The 14,589-nt window shown below is 38.9% G+C and overlaps 1 protein-coding gene and 1 pseudogene across 1 annotated transcript in view; one reads left to right on the forward strand and one right to left on the reverse strand.

Annotated features, from left to right (window-relative positions):
- The window catches only part of EGF (epidermal growth factor), a 174,550-nt gene extending 174,108 nt beyond the window's left edge, over positions 1-442 (reverse strand). Inside the window, 1 exon segment of the mRNA XM_007940782.1 lies at positions 313-442. Coding sequence (XP_007938973.1) covers positions 313-442 — 130 coding nt within the window.
- A 6,172-nt stretch (positions 443-6,614) lies between these two features.
- Positions 6,615-12,936, forward strand: LOC103196943 (annotated as a pseudogene).
- Positions 12,937-14,589: the final 1,653 nt, after the last annotated feature.

Raw genomic sequence — 14,589 nt, forward strand, 5'->3', positions numbered from 1 at the left:
GCTAATAGACCAAGGGTTTAGTTACTCCTCATGTCAGAATAAAGACTGATGCTTGTGTGAAAAGAGATGGTCAACTAGTACAAAATGGGCCATATTACACACAAAAGAACAGTTTGAGAGCCATAAATATTTATAGTTGGTAGCAAACTAGTTCTAACAGCTGGTAAAATAAATACACACCAGGAAACAAAAATTAAGCAAATTTAAAAATCCAAAAACAAGCCAGAATAAAAAATGCCAAAGTATGCAAGACAGAATAAGTAGGTATGTCCAGCAGTGTTCAGGAGGACACGAGTTGGTTTGATTACTTACCCACACAAACGGAATCCCCATTTCCTGCAGGAGGGCCTGTAGGACAGTTCCAATGCTGCAGAGCTGAGAGACTAACAAAACTAAACTGAAAAATTACTGACAACAGAATAATAAATAAGAACAGCAGCATCTCGATGGGTTTGATGTTTCAATAGAAAGTAAGTCGATTTTGGTAGAGAAGAGCCTGGGCAAAGTGAAAGTGTCTGACCCCAAGCTTGTCCACCAAGGTTAGCCTTGGGCCTTGGGGCATTGTTTTACCTTTCTAATTTTGCTTTTTCCTTCCAGCTTCTTTCTCCCACAACCCAAGACAGCTTCCAAATGCAGCCTGAAAGGGACCCTCCAGGAAATATTTTCTTTATCAAGTTTTCTAGAGCCAGTAAGAAATACCTGACACCCTTATGACAAATTCAGCAGAGTTTAGCAGGCAAGCTCTGGAGGCCTGCAGCAGACTTCACTGGGACAGGCAGAGCAATGAGGCAAAGGGAGGGAGAAAAAAGAAAGGATTGATGGAAGGTTCTAGCCACGTCTCTTGGATGAGGATGAAAGAAGAAATATGGATATATGAGTCCTCCCAAACGCAATTTCTCCTTTTGAAAAGTGGAATGACTCCTCTTTCCTTTTTAAAGCCCTTTTGGCTCCACCTCCTCTAGGTTAGTGACACTCCAGTGAGCCTCTGTTTGCAAATGTGAATGTAGGCAATTCCACGCCACAGGAAAGCAAGGAAGGCTGCCAAAGAGGAGATAAGTCACTACTCACCATAAATATTCTGAGCAGAACCAGGGAAAGAGCAATTAGCGTATGTGGAGGAGCTCATGGTGTCTTTTGGAAGTACCTGTTGAATGCTGGCTATGTTTTAATATCTTGAAGGACAGAGACAAAATTAAACCATGCAATATAAATCAATGGTGAACAACACTGCTGATAATCCAGATTTATAATCATTGATCATTCACATGAGCAATACTAATGATAACTCACTTTCAGCTCATTATTTGAACAAGATGTCAACACCCATGCACATTCCTGGAGCGTAATCTTTCTTTTCTCTCCTGTATATTTTATAGAGGAATTTGCAAGATTATTCTTTCCAAATCAAAGGGAAATCCCTGAAGCCAAATGAAGAGATACAGTATGCACAGACACCTTTTCTTTCAGCATGAACATAATAAACCTTCACGAGGGGCCAGGAATGCAGGGAAAGGACTGGATTGTTATGATAGAGCAGTGTTGGAAAAAATAAGCTCATCAGGCAAAGCTGGGAGGAGTTGGAAACCCAGCACAGCTGCATGCTGTTCCCTCTCGGGCAACGAAGGGCTATGCTTCACATACCAGTGAAAGGAATTAAAAGCTTCCAGCATTGATTTAGCTGTTGGCATCACCATTTGCTAATGTAGAGCTACAGCAGTTATTTCTTCAGGAGTATACCTAGGGCCCAGAAATATCCAGCTCAGGCCAACCATTCACTCCAGATTTGATGAACAATGGAAAATTTTGCCAGTTTACTCAAACCTTGAAAACAACCTTTCATTCAAATTGCCCGGAGGTAGTGTTCCAAGTGTACTAGTCAAAATGTAGATAGAGCAACAGCCACAAAAACAAGTCTCCAAGTGAGTGCCCATTATAGAGGAAAATGGAAACAACTTTATACCTTTTTCCCATATTTAGTTATGTTCTGATTGTTCTGCAGACAGTGTGACTTTTCTTGAAACAGCTAAAGTCAGGATTTCTCTAATTTTGGCCAGCCTCTGCCAGGCAGCCCTGACCCCTATAGAAGAAACAGACCTACGAAAAGAAAAGAAGTCACGTGGGGTGAATAAATGGAATATTTCATTGCTTTTCTCACTCACTCAGACTTAAGACTCAGAAGGGGTGTCCTATAAGTAACCTGCCTTGATTATTCAATTTATTAGCCTTGTTAATAAGCCTCCCCTTCAGCAAAACTCATTGCCAGTGCCACTGATGATAGCAATACGAGGGGCTTAGAAGATAGTCAAGCATCAAACTTTGTGAGTGGAAAGGAGTGGGGAGAATGATGTGAACACAAATATGAAACAATGCACAACTTTATTCTATTTGGGTTTTGGATCCCTCATATTATTTTTGGTTTTATAAAGGTTTGCCTTCCTAATTACTTTTGACCTGGGCTCATATTGTCCCTCAGTGGTATAATACCACTTGGTTAATACACATATGGTTAATACACTTGGCTGTTAACCAAAAAGTCGAAGGTGCCAGTCCACCCTGAAGTGCCTCAGAGGGAAGGCCTGGTGATCTACTTCCAAAATATTAGTCACTGAAAACACTATGGAGCACAATTCTACTTTGATACACAGGGTGTCTCCAAGAGTCAAAATCAACCCCAAAGCAAATGGTATGATTTTTTAAACCCTTGAGAATGGGCATGGCTGACATGGCAATTGATGGCTGATGGTAAAGATCAATCCCAGCTGACCCAAACACAAAATAAAGTTCTCTAGACAGCAAAATCGTAAGGCAGAGCTACCCAACTAAAAAGGACTTCCAGAGATAATTTAGTAAGTCACAAGTCTTACTCCTAGATAAAACTGCAAGTTCCTTCCTTCTTGTTATGGATTGAATTGTATCCCCCAAAAAAATTTATGTTGGAATCCTAACCTATACTTGTGGACACAATCCCATTTGGACATAGTTGTAATGATGAGAACATATCAGTGCAGGGTATGTCTTAAACCTTACAACATTTGAGGTATAAAAAGAGCATATTAGGCCAGAAGCAAGGACGTACAGATGGGGGAAAACAGATGCCATGCTACATGAAAATGGCCAAGGAACTGAGGAAGAGAAGCTGAAAAGCAGAGAAAGAGAGAGAGCTAGCGAGAGAGAGAATGTCTTCCTTTAGAGCCTGTGGCCTCAATTTGTACTTCTAGCCTCCTAAATTATAGGAAAATAACTTTCTGTTCATTAAAGCCTGTGGTATTTCTGTTACAGAAGCAGTAAGAAACTAAGATACATGGGCAAGTGAATGTCTTTCTTATTTTAAAGTTGACCACAAATCCATTCTAATTTTATGAGCTGCCAAATATCTCTTAGTCTCTGGGATTGAGTCAAAATCAATTACTTCATCAATTAATTAAGCAGCTATATGAGATAGGAGCAGCAGGGTGGTACAAAACATGAGCTTACCATGAGTCAGAGTCAACGCAATGCCAACTGGTTTTATGTGATGGGGCATTGTTTGGGATACAAAAATGAGAGGTCATATAACTTCAAGAGCTCATTGAGGTAGTTAACAACAGCAAAGAAGAGTGTATGTGCTAACTAATGGCTGCCCACCAAGTATTCTGGAGTGTCAGGAAAGAGGAGGGAACTGCGGTGAGCTTCATGGAATCATTAGGAAGCTTCAGGTGGCCACAGAGAAGAGGATGGCCACACTGACAATAGGATATGGAACAAGAATAGACAAAGAAAATTAATATGGAAGAAGAGTCAGGAATCAGAGAAGGGAATGTATGTTTGATTGCCTCTATTTAGCATAAGACTAGAAGAGTGACAACCATTACTAAACGTTTTGATCAAAGATTCTATAGAAGAACCCTGATCAAATGCAGAACAGAATTTCAAATTCTAAATGGGATTCAGAATTTCTGGAGCCATTGAGCTTGGATGAACCCTTAAAAATATTGCCCTGAGATAATCTTTAAACTTTAAACCTTAAACAAAAACTATCCTCTGAAGTCTTCTTTGAACCAAACAACAGTTTAGCTTAATTATTAAAGTATGTCTGCTTTGAATATTGTGTTCTTTTAAGGAATTAGCTATGTGAAATCAAATAGACAACAGCAACTCAAAAGGTTAGGTCACAAGCTTAGGGGGCAGTGACTTTATGTCAATGGTGGTGGAATAATTTGGAAAATGATAGTGAGAATGGTTGCACGACTTGAAGAATGATTACATGTCACTAAATTATACATGTAGAAATTGTTGAAATGCTGTCTATTTTCACCCAGAATTAAATAAATAAGCAAAATATTTCCTTTTTCCTTCCTGGAGAAAAAGAAATAATTCTCAAATAGCACCCATCCCCCATGCCTGCTTCTGAGACCAGGACCCCAATAGGAAAATAATGGGTCATCCCATCCATCCTGCTTGGGTTTGGGATCCCTCATATTATTTTTGGTTTTATAAAGGTTTGCCTTCCTAATTACTTTTGACCTGGGCTCATATTGTCCCTCAGTGGTATAATACCACTTGGTTAATACACATATGGTTAATACACTTGGCTGTTAACCAAAAAGTTGAAGGTGCCAGTCCACCCTGAAGTGCCTCAGAGGGAAGGCCTGGTGATCTACTTCCAAAATATCAGTCACTGCAAACACTATGGAGCACAATTCTACTTTGATACACAGGGTGTCTCCAAGAGTCAAACTTCTCTGCCAACTTCTTCGGCATCTCCTCTACATTTAAAATTCCACCTGATGAGATCTCTCTGGCTGCTGGTGAATCCCATAATTTGTGTCATTTGAGAAATGCAATAGTGTTCTTCAGTGATCCATAAAGATGTGCCTGGAGATAAAAACAAACAGAGGCAGCCATTACACCAAATAAATAGATGTCCTGATCTTCAAAGAAGTTTAAATCGGTACTTGAGACAGATAAATCAAATGTGAATACAAGAAAATAGCTCCAAGAGTGAATGTGAAGAGAGTCTAATAAATATTATTATTCTAAATTCTATACACAGAGATAGTAAGCATATTAGAGAAAGAAGAAAGGAAGAGATTTAGCCACTTCTGCTGTGCCTAAAGGACATCTTGGGGTGATTTTAAAAGTACCAGACCTCAGATCCTGTCATAGTCACCTGACTTAAGACTATGTCATGGGAAGGATCCATTGTCTCATTGCTCACCTGTAACTCAAGTTTCCCTGCACTCATTCATATGCTCATCTTATCCCTTTTATGAAGTGTATCTGCTAAAGCAAAAATAACAATCATGCTATTCAGACATTGTGTAGAGGAAAGCTCTTATATACAGTATTTTTAAAGCTATTTTATTTAGATCAGACCAAACTCACTGCCATTGGGTTGATTCCAACTCATAGCAACACCCATTGAGTTTCCAAGGCTGTAAATCTTTAAGGAAGCAGACTACACCATCTTTCATCCATGCAGTGGGCTGGTGGGTTGGAACCACTGACCTTTTGGTTAGCAGCCAAATGCCTTAACCACTATACCATCAGGGCTTCTTGTACATTAGAACCTGACTGATTTATTTAGTAAGAGGAAAAATTACATTGTTCCCAGGGAATTTGGGAATCAGCTTTAACATTCATTCTTAAATCTTCTCAAAAGTAAGTGGTGATGAAATAAAATGGGCCTAAAAATGTGTATGGGAGTCTCAGGGTACAAAAGAGGCCCGTTCCTAACTGTATCTTTAAAAATTTGTAGGTAAGTCAGAACAGGTACACAGAGTTCTTATTTAGCCCTGCTTTAGTGTAGAAGCAAGAAGCTCTGGTGGCATAGCTGCTAACCAGAAGGTCAGTGGCTGGAACCCACCAGCTACTCCATGGGAGGAAGATGAAGCAATCTACTTCCATAAAGATTTACAGCTTTGGAAACCCAAAGAGAGTTGCTATATGTAGGAATCCACTGGAATGGCAGTGGGTTGGGTTGGGTTTGGTTAGTGTAGAAAAAGGCTTGAAACCTTTTCAATGATTTATAAGCTATAAATGTAGCAAGTGAAGGTGATGGTGAGGGAGAATTTGTTGTGAATAGGGTTGGTTGAATTGCTTCAAAGTGAAGGCAAATTTATATAACATTAAAGGACAAGCAGAAGGCTGGCAGTTCAAACCCACTAGCCACTCCTCGGAAGGAAGGTTGGTCAGTCTACCTCAGAAACTCAAGGAGAGGTCGCTATGAGTCGAATCCAACTTGGCAGCAGTGAGAGGAGCTGTCAAGAAGTCAGATATTCTTAACCTGCCTGCACACACAAGTAAAGTATTCCCACAGCTCTCTCATGTGCTCTGGCAAAAAAGAATGTCACACCTGAGGCTTGGACACAGGCTTACCCGTAATGTAACTTCTGGAAGAGAGGATCTACTTTACAAGTATGACCAAAAATGAGATATGAGGTTTGTGATTGCCTGACCCATTCACAACATGACCAACTGTGTCACAACTCCTAGTTTGTATTCTTGTTCTGCATGTTGAGAAATGATATATCTTGTTATGGACAGTTGATAAGTGCTTAGCTTAATCTAACCCACACGTTACTCTTGATCAAAATAAATCTGACCTTTAAAAGCCAAATGAGCACCCATCCCCCATGGCTGCTCCTGAGACAGGGTCACCAAGAACCCTTTTAGAAAGCAATTTGGCAACACATTTCAAAGCCATAAAAATATTCAGAGGCGTTGACCAAGTAATCTCATTCTTGGCAATTTGTCTCTCAGGGAATAATCTTTCTACTAAAAAAAGAAGTTATAATCATACAAATAAGTATAGTAATGTTATTTATAATAGCAAAAATTAGAAACAGTTCATTTACAATATCAAACAGTTAAGAAATCATAAAACCATGATATGTGGAGAACCTGGATAGAGTGGGAGGAAAAACGTGGAATAATCCAAAAACACAATAACAACCAGAATTACTGGTTGGATGGAATCTGGTGAGACCCCCAAGACCATGGCCCTGGGATACACTTTGGGCCTGGGATAAAACTCACTCCCAAGGGCTGGCTCTCAGCCCAACAGTAGTAAACAGTAGTAGTAACAGTAGTGGTTTGTTCTTCTGGCAGAACACCCAATCCAGGGCGATACACCCACCTACTCTATGGAATTACACCCCTCAGAGCAATTGGCCATGGGACACCAGAGGGGCAACATTCACATGGAGGAAAAGCTGGACATACAAGAGTGCATAACTAAGAAGGGCACAGGGATCGGGGTGGGGGTCACTGGGAAGGAAGAGGAGAGTGGATGATAGGTGGGGATGTCAATTGGGGAGTGAAACCAAATGTTCACGAACTGTTGAATGTAAAACAAATTCTGCTCTGTAAATTTGCACCCAAAGCACAATAAATAAATAAATAAATAAAACCATGATATGATAATCATAAAAGAAAATTGTTTACCACAATATTAATTTAAAAATAGAAAATCTTACCTACTCTATGACTATTAAAAAAAAAAAAGACAAAAAACTACCATCAAGTTGTTTCTGACTCATAGCGACCCCTCCTTGGGTTTCCGAGGCGATATCTCTATGGAAGTAGATTTCCCAACCTCCTTCCGAGGAGTGGCTGGTGGGTGTGAACCACCAGTCTTCTGGTTAGCAGTCAAATGCCTTAGGCACTATGCCACCAGAGCTCCTACTATAGTATGTATTATTTTTTATGCATCAGTAAGAAACACAGAAAAAACAGTAAGCAGCAAGACTATGGGTTTTTCCTCCTCTTGTGATTTAAGATTTTGCTGTTTAAAGTGGTAATTTTAAAGGAGGTTTACTAAGTTATCTACTCACTTTTATGTAAAAGAACATTTGTGTTCAGTTCTCTTATATCTAAAAATCTCTGCCCTCAACTCTGCCACCTCTGATAGCGCTCTCCTTCTCTTTATTATTTCACTCAGTGGTTCTCAACACTATCAGATCCAATGCCCCCACTAACATCCTAAATGACATTTAAGATATCCTCCCTACCCACATAATTTTTAAAACATCAACATGATTATTAGTTATATTATAAATGAAAAGTAAAAGGAAAGTAAATCATAATAAAATCAAGTGGATATCAATATGTAAACATTTGGGCATTATTATACTAGAAGATCTATTGAAGGTGAGTCACTGTGCCTTTAAGAGCTACAAATACATACAAACTGAAGTAATATTTCACATATAATGACTGGAATTGTCATCAGTGGCTTGTTGTTGTTTGGTGCCATTCAGTTGGTTCTGACTCTTAGAGACCCTGTATACAACAGAGCAAAACACTGTCCAGTCTTGAACCATCCTCACAGTCATTGCTATATAAGCCCACGGTTGCAGCCAGAGTGTCAATCCATCTCATTGAGTCTTCCTCTTTCTCGTTGACTCTTTACTTTTGCAGGAGCTCTGGTGGTGTAGTGCCTAAGGCTACACCACCAGACTGCTAACCAGAAGGCTGGTGGTTCAAACCTACCACCCACTCCTCGGAAGGAAGGTTGGGTAATCTACTTCCGTAGTGATAACACCTCAGAAACCCAAGGAGGGGTCACTATGAGTCGGATCACACTCGACAGTGGGTTTCATTTCATTTTTTCCTTACTTTTGGAAGCATAATGTCCTCCTCCAGGGACAATACCCTCCTGATAACACGTCCAAAGTACAAGAGACAAAGTCTCACCGTCCTCACTCCAAGAAACATTCTGGCTATACTCCTTCCAAGACAGATTGGTTTGTTCTTCTGGCAGTCTATGGTATATTATTCATTTCATGATTTGTCGTACTGTGGTGTCTTGCATCTTGCTGGGATCTGGGAGCTATGTCACTGGTATTTCAAATATCAGCAGGGTCACCCATGGTGGACTAAGATAGTCCAGAAAGAAGGATGTGGCAGTCTACTTCTGAAAAAACTGACCACAGTATACCATTGGAACATTAGAAGCGACATGTTCCAAAGTGGTAAACAACTCTTGGAACGGTTCTGAGCATAACAAAGTATGGACTCCCTTCTGTTTACATGGTGATTGAATTCTTTAAAAAATTCTTTAAGAACTAGCTGGTGTTCAGCTACCACTGTCAACCTCTCAGAGGGGGATCTAAGTAGGAGATCCTGGATAGAGTGGGAGAAAAATGTGGAACAAAACTCAAAATCATTTTGGAAAAAAAAAAAAAAAAAAGGACCATATTTGCAGGTCTTATAGATCCTGATGGATCCACTGAGACTATGGCCCCTAGCTGCCCTTCAGCTCTGGAATTGAACCCACTCCTATGACTTTCAGCCAAACAAAAGACAGAAATATGAGGTGAATATTTACACTAGGTAGATATACTTCTTGGAGAGAACAATCATGGGAGAATAGAAGGGCTGTGTATGCACAGGGAGACCGCTCAGGGTGCAGGAGGGAAAGACACAGAGAAGAGGTAACTATGGGGAGTAAGTGGGAGGGAAGCTGTTGCATTGTGGGAAATTACAGTCAATGTCATGAGACAAGGTGTATGTGAACAGCTGTATAGAAAGTGAATTTTCTCTGTAAACTTTCACCTAAATCACAATTAAAAAAAACAATTCTTTATATTTTAAAACATGTAAAAATACTTTCTGTTTATATGTTCAGAAGTTGGACTCTTTTGGCTCTTTGTGTAGCAACATACTGATTGGCAAGAACAAATCCTTATAAAAGGTGGCGAAAGGTGGTCAAGAAGAAAGTGGTTGATCCATTTTGTATGAAAGATTGGTATGATCTGAAAACACAAAAATATTCAGTATAAGAAATACTAGTCACAAGTACTCAAAGAACCAAAACTGCATCTGATAGTTTCAAGAATTATGTTGTTCAAGTGATACTTTACTGACCTGCAGTGACAAAGTTGTATTTACAAAATTCAGGCTAATTATTGAGGCTGTTCAGAGCAAAAACTGCCTGACCAACTTCCATGACATGGATCTTACCTGTGACAAAATGTGCCCAATGGGAAAAATGGCAGACTATGATTGAAGCTAATGTTGATACCAAGATGGTTATTTGTTTCATCTGTTCTCTGCTGGTTTTACTGAAAAAAAAAAAAGAACAATAATCAGATACAGAAGACCTCTTAAGCTCAGCACCAAAAGGTCTGCCAAATCTAGAGGAAGATGATGAAAATCATGACCTGAGAAGTGCAAACAAATGACTTAAAACATAGTCAATAAATTGATTCCAGGTAACATTAGGAAAGACATAAAAAAAAAAAAAAAAGAAGAAGAAGCTTTCTAATGTATTTGTTCCCTCTATGATGTGTTTGTTAGAAAGAAAAGTGCTGGAGAATCCCAACTTTGAATTGGGAAAACATGTGGAGCTTTATGGGGAAAATAGTTGTTGTTGTTGTTATGTGCCATCGAGTCAGCTCCAACTCATAGCCACCCAATGAACACTGCTCAGCCCTGCACAACCTTCACAATCCTTGCTGTGCTTGAGCCCATCATTGCAGCCACTGTGTCCATCTTGTTGAGGGTCTTCCCTTTTTCCTGACCCTCCACCTTACCAAATATGGTACCCTTCTCTAGGAACTGGTCCCTTCTGATAACATGACCAAAGCAGGTGAGAAGTCTGGCCATTCTCACTTGTAAGGAGCATTCTGGCTGCACATCTTCCAGGACAGATTTGTTCATTCATCTGGCAGTCTATGGTATTTTCAGTATTCTTCACCAATACCACAACTCAAAAGCATCAACTCTTCTTTCTTCCTTATTCATTATCCAGCTTTCACATGCATATGGGGCAATTGAAAATACCCTGGCTTGGGTTGGGCTCACCTTAGTCTTCAAAGTGACTTCTTTGCTCCTTAAAACTTTAAATAGGTCTTTTGCAGCAGGTTTGCCCAGCGCAATATGATGTTTGATTTCTTGACTGATGCTTCCATAGGTGTTGATTGTGGATCCAAGTAAAATGTAATCCCTGACAACTTCAATCTTTTCTCCATTTACCGTGATGTTGCTTATTGGTCCATTTGTGAGGATTTCATTTTCTTTATGTTGAGGTGTAATCAATACTGAAGAGTGTCATCTTTGATCTTCATCACTAAGTGCTCCAAGTCATCTTCACTTTCAGAATTAGACAGATGCTAAAGTTGAACTACCTGATAGATATGAGCCACCAGTCCAAGAATCTGTTTAAAATTCAGACATTTAACAGTAACAAATAAAAGGTCTTATTTGGGTATGTATGGGTGGGTAGAGTGGAGAGAATAAGACTCGAGACTAGTAACTACCAACCACTACTAAACATTAGAACTACCTGGGGAATTTTTAACACGCTTGGTGAACAGGCCTTACCCCAGACCAGCTAAATCAGAACCTCTGGGAATGGGAACCAAACATCTGTGTCTTTGGCATGACACAATCTCAGACCCCACCTCAGACCCACTGAATCAGAAGCTACACTGTATTAAGATTTCCATGTGATCTATATACCTATTAAAGTTTAAGAAACACTAGTCTAAGCTCAGATAATTCATATGTACACACATACAAGAGTGTGCCATCAACTCAAAAAGTCTAGCGAACATCCAACAGCTGTATGAGATTTGGAAAATTATGGTATGAGATTTTCAAGCACATTATAGCACATTTAGTGTTACTGCCTCCTTCCCAATAAATGCCAGATGTACTTTGATGGTTAATGTTATGTGTCAGCTTGGCTAGGCTGTGGTTCTCAGTGGTTTGGCAGACACTATGTAATCACCTTCCATTTTATCACCTGATATGAGCAGTCAATCAGTTGAAAGGGGATTTTTCTTGGGGATGAGGCCTGCCTGCAGTATATAAATGGATGTTCTGGCAAAGCTCACTTTCTTTTATTGACCCTGTGCTCTTCTCATCATCTGACCTCCAGTTATTGGGACATATTTCTGCAGAAGGCTCTAGCCTGCCGCTTACCTACAGATTTTGGATTCACCAACCCCCACAACCCTGTGAGCCAGCATAATCCTCTATTCTGCTACCTGACCTGCAGGTTTGGGGGCCACCAGCCCCTGCAACCATGTGAGCCAGCATAGGTCTTCAGTCTGCTGTCTGACCAGCCTCCATAATTACATGAGCTATTTTCTTCTAACAATGAAGAAAATTCCTCTATATAGTCATCTTATATGCTTCACTGGTTTTGTTCCTCTAGAAAACCCAGACTAAGAAAAGTACCCTCCCCAATCATTTTGACAATGAAAAGTACTCCAAAATATTTCCTATGGGTATTAATCTTAATCTTAATCTTAGTCTTACCATAGGAAGAATTTATTTCTTGAAAAACTCAAGTTTACCCTCATTGTCTTCAGGCCCAAATAGTCAATCCATCACCCTGAGACTTCCCAACTGAACATTTAGATCCCTCCTTAACCTCAAAGATGTTCTTAAGTCATAGAATATTTATCCTTTATTGAAGGAGCCCTGGTGACACAGTGGTTAAAGCACTTAGCCACTAACCAGAAGGTTGATGGTTCAAAACCACCAGCCTTTTCACAGGAGAAAGGTGTGGCTATCTGTTTCTGTGAAAATTTACAGCCTGGAAAACCCTAAGGGGCAGTTCTACTCTGCCCTATAGGGTCTATGTGAGTCAAAATCAATTTGACGGCAGTGCATAACCTTCATTCACTCAACAAATATTTTTTGAGCCTTAATATATATAAAGCACTCTTCTATATTAAAAGATGAGTAAGGTGCAGTTCAAGAGCACCTCTATCAGACTCTATTATACAATGAGCTAAGAGTCATAATAAAAATACATATTAAAAAGTTTTAGAGGAAAGAAAGACACTTAATAAAAAGCATGTTGGTAACTAGCAACATCTGGTAACACAGAATGTAAACACCTCATTTCTCAGAAAGAAAACAAATATTTTAAGTAGGTAAATAATACTCCTATAACTTTTTAATGCTAATTTAACTTTTTAATTTAACTTTTAAGGCTAAATTGCTTAGCAAAACTTTTCTTTAGAAACAATGCAGTAGTAAAACCATGCAGTCAAAGAAGACATTTTACACAGTTCTAATTAATGGAACCCAGATCAATCAAACATGCTTTATTCTAGCACTAGTGCTCTGGTGAATTATTCTTTTAAAACATTAAGGATTTCTGTATTGATCAAAAAAAGTGGAAAAATTAAAAAGAAAGAATCTTTAGTATTTCCTTGTTACCAACAGAGCCACACCTAAACTACTAAAAATTTCAATATGGGGTTCAAGTCCTTATTAGAAAGGAGTTTATATCCTAATCCTAATAATGCATGTCAAGAATATTCCATGAGTTCAAAACATATACTATTTTTTAAAATGAGATATCAATTAAAAAGAAAAATAATTCTCCAAAAGATATCTGATTTAAAATCTCAAATTTCTATATTGTCCATTGTTAGGAAATTAATTTTTGTCAAAAACATCACATAGTTCCAGTAAAAGAAGAAGAACATAGACCCTTAACAGGACAGTTTTTCTCTGAAAATTGCTAAGGAAGTAGATGTGTATTTAATACAATTATTACAATTATACACACAATATCATGTGTTGAGGTGGAAACATGTGCTTAGTCAGTCTTAGTCAATAGCTAAGTCAACAACTAGTTATGATTTTATGTATCCACCTTACTTAACCAGTTTCTCTTCAGTCTACCTTTGGGATGAATATGTACAGATTTGTTCAAGCATGTCCTTCAAAACTCTTTTTGAGAATATTCAAGATGAGACTTCCCATCACTTTGTATCAAGCTCACTTGTTTAATAGTGTTGTCTCTCTTTTCTTTAAATAACTGTGAAAGTAACAATGTTGTAATTATGAATTTTTTAATCAAATTTCCATTTGGGATGTTTGTGTGCAGCAAGCATTGTTGTTGCTACTAGCTGCTATCCAGTTGGCCCCTACTCATGGCAACCCCGTGCATAACAGAACAAAAGGCTATTCAGTCCTACACCATCCCTATGATTGGTTAGGGAATGGACCATTGTGATCCATGGTTTTCATTGGCTAATTTTCAGAAGTGGATCACCAAGCTTTTCTTATTAGTCCATCTTAGGCTAGAACTCCACTGAATCTGTTCAGTATTACAGCAACACTCAAGCTTCCACTGACAGACAGCCTGACTACACAGGAGCTGCATGGACCAGGAATTGAACCTGGGTCTCCCATTTGGAAAGTGAGAATTCTATCACTGAACCACAAATGCTTCTGTAGCAAGCATTAGATATATAATGATCTTTATCCATATCTGAATCTTTTGATTCACCATTCTCTATGAAAATGTAAATGCATAAACTCATTAAAAAAAAAAGAAGAAGAAGAAGAAGAAGAAAACATAGCCCTCCAGGGGATGTAGTCAGATCTAGGTTATACTGGCCAAGAACTAAAAGATAAACGCAGGGCTTTGGGTTGTAAATTGAAGATTTTTGCATTTATGGAGAAAACATAATGCTTTGTCTCCCATATTTCCTGAAGAGAATACCAACAGCACAGAATGAAACCAAAAGTTAGAAAACAGTTCGTAGTGTATCCGTGATAATTCATACGTGAAAGTTACAGGAGCTTCTGGATTTGAAAACTATATGAAGTGTGGTTGGCATTTATCTGAAGGAA

The sequence above is a fragment of the Orycteropus afer genome, unplaced genomic scaffold (genome assembly GCF_000298275.1).
Source record: "Orycteropus afer afer isolate SDZICR_OR568_19922 unplaced genomic scaffold, OryAfe1.0 scaffold00071, whole genome shotgun sequence".
NCBI lineage: Eukaryota > Metazoa > Chordata > Mammalia > Tubulidentata > Orycteropodidae > Orycteropus > Orycteropus afer.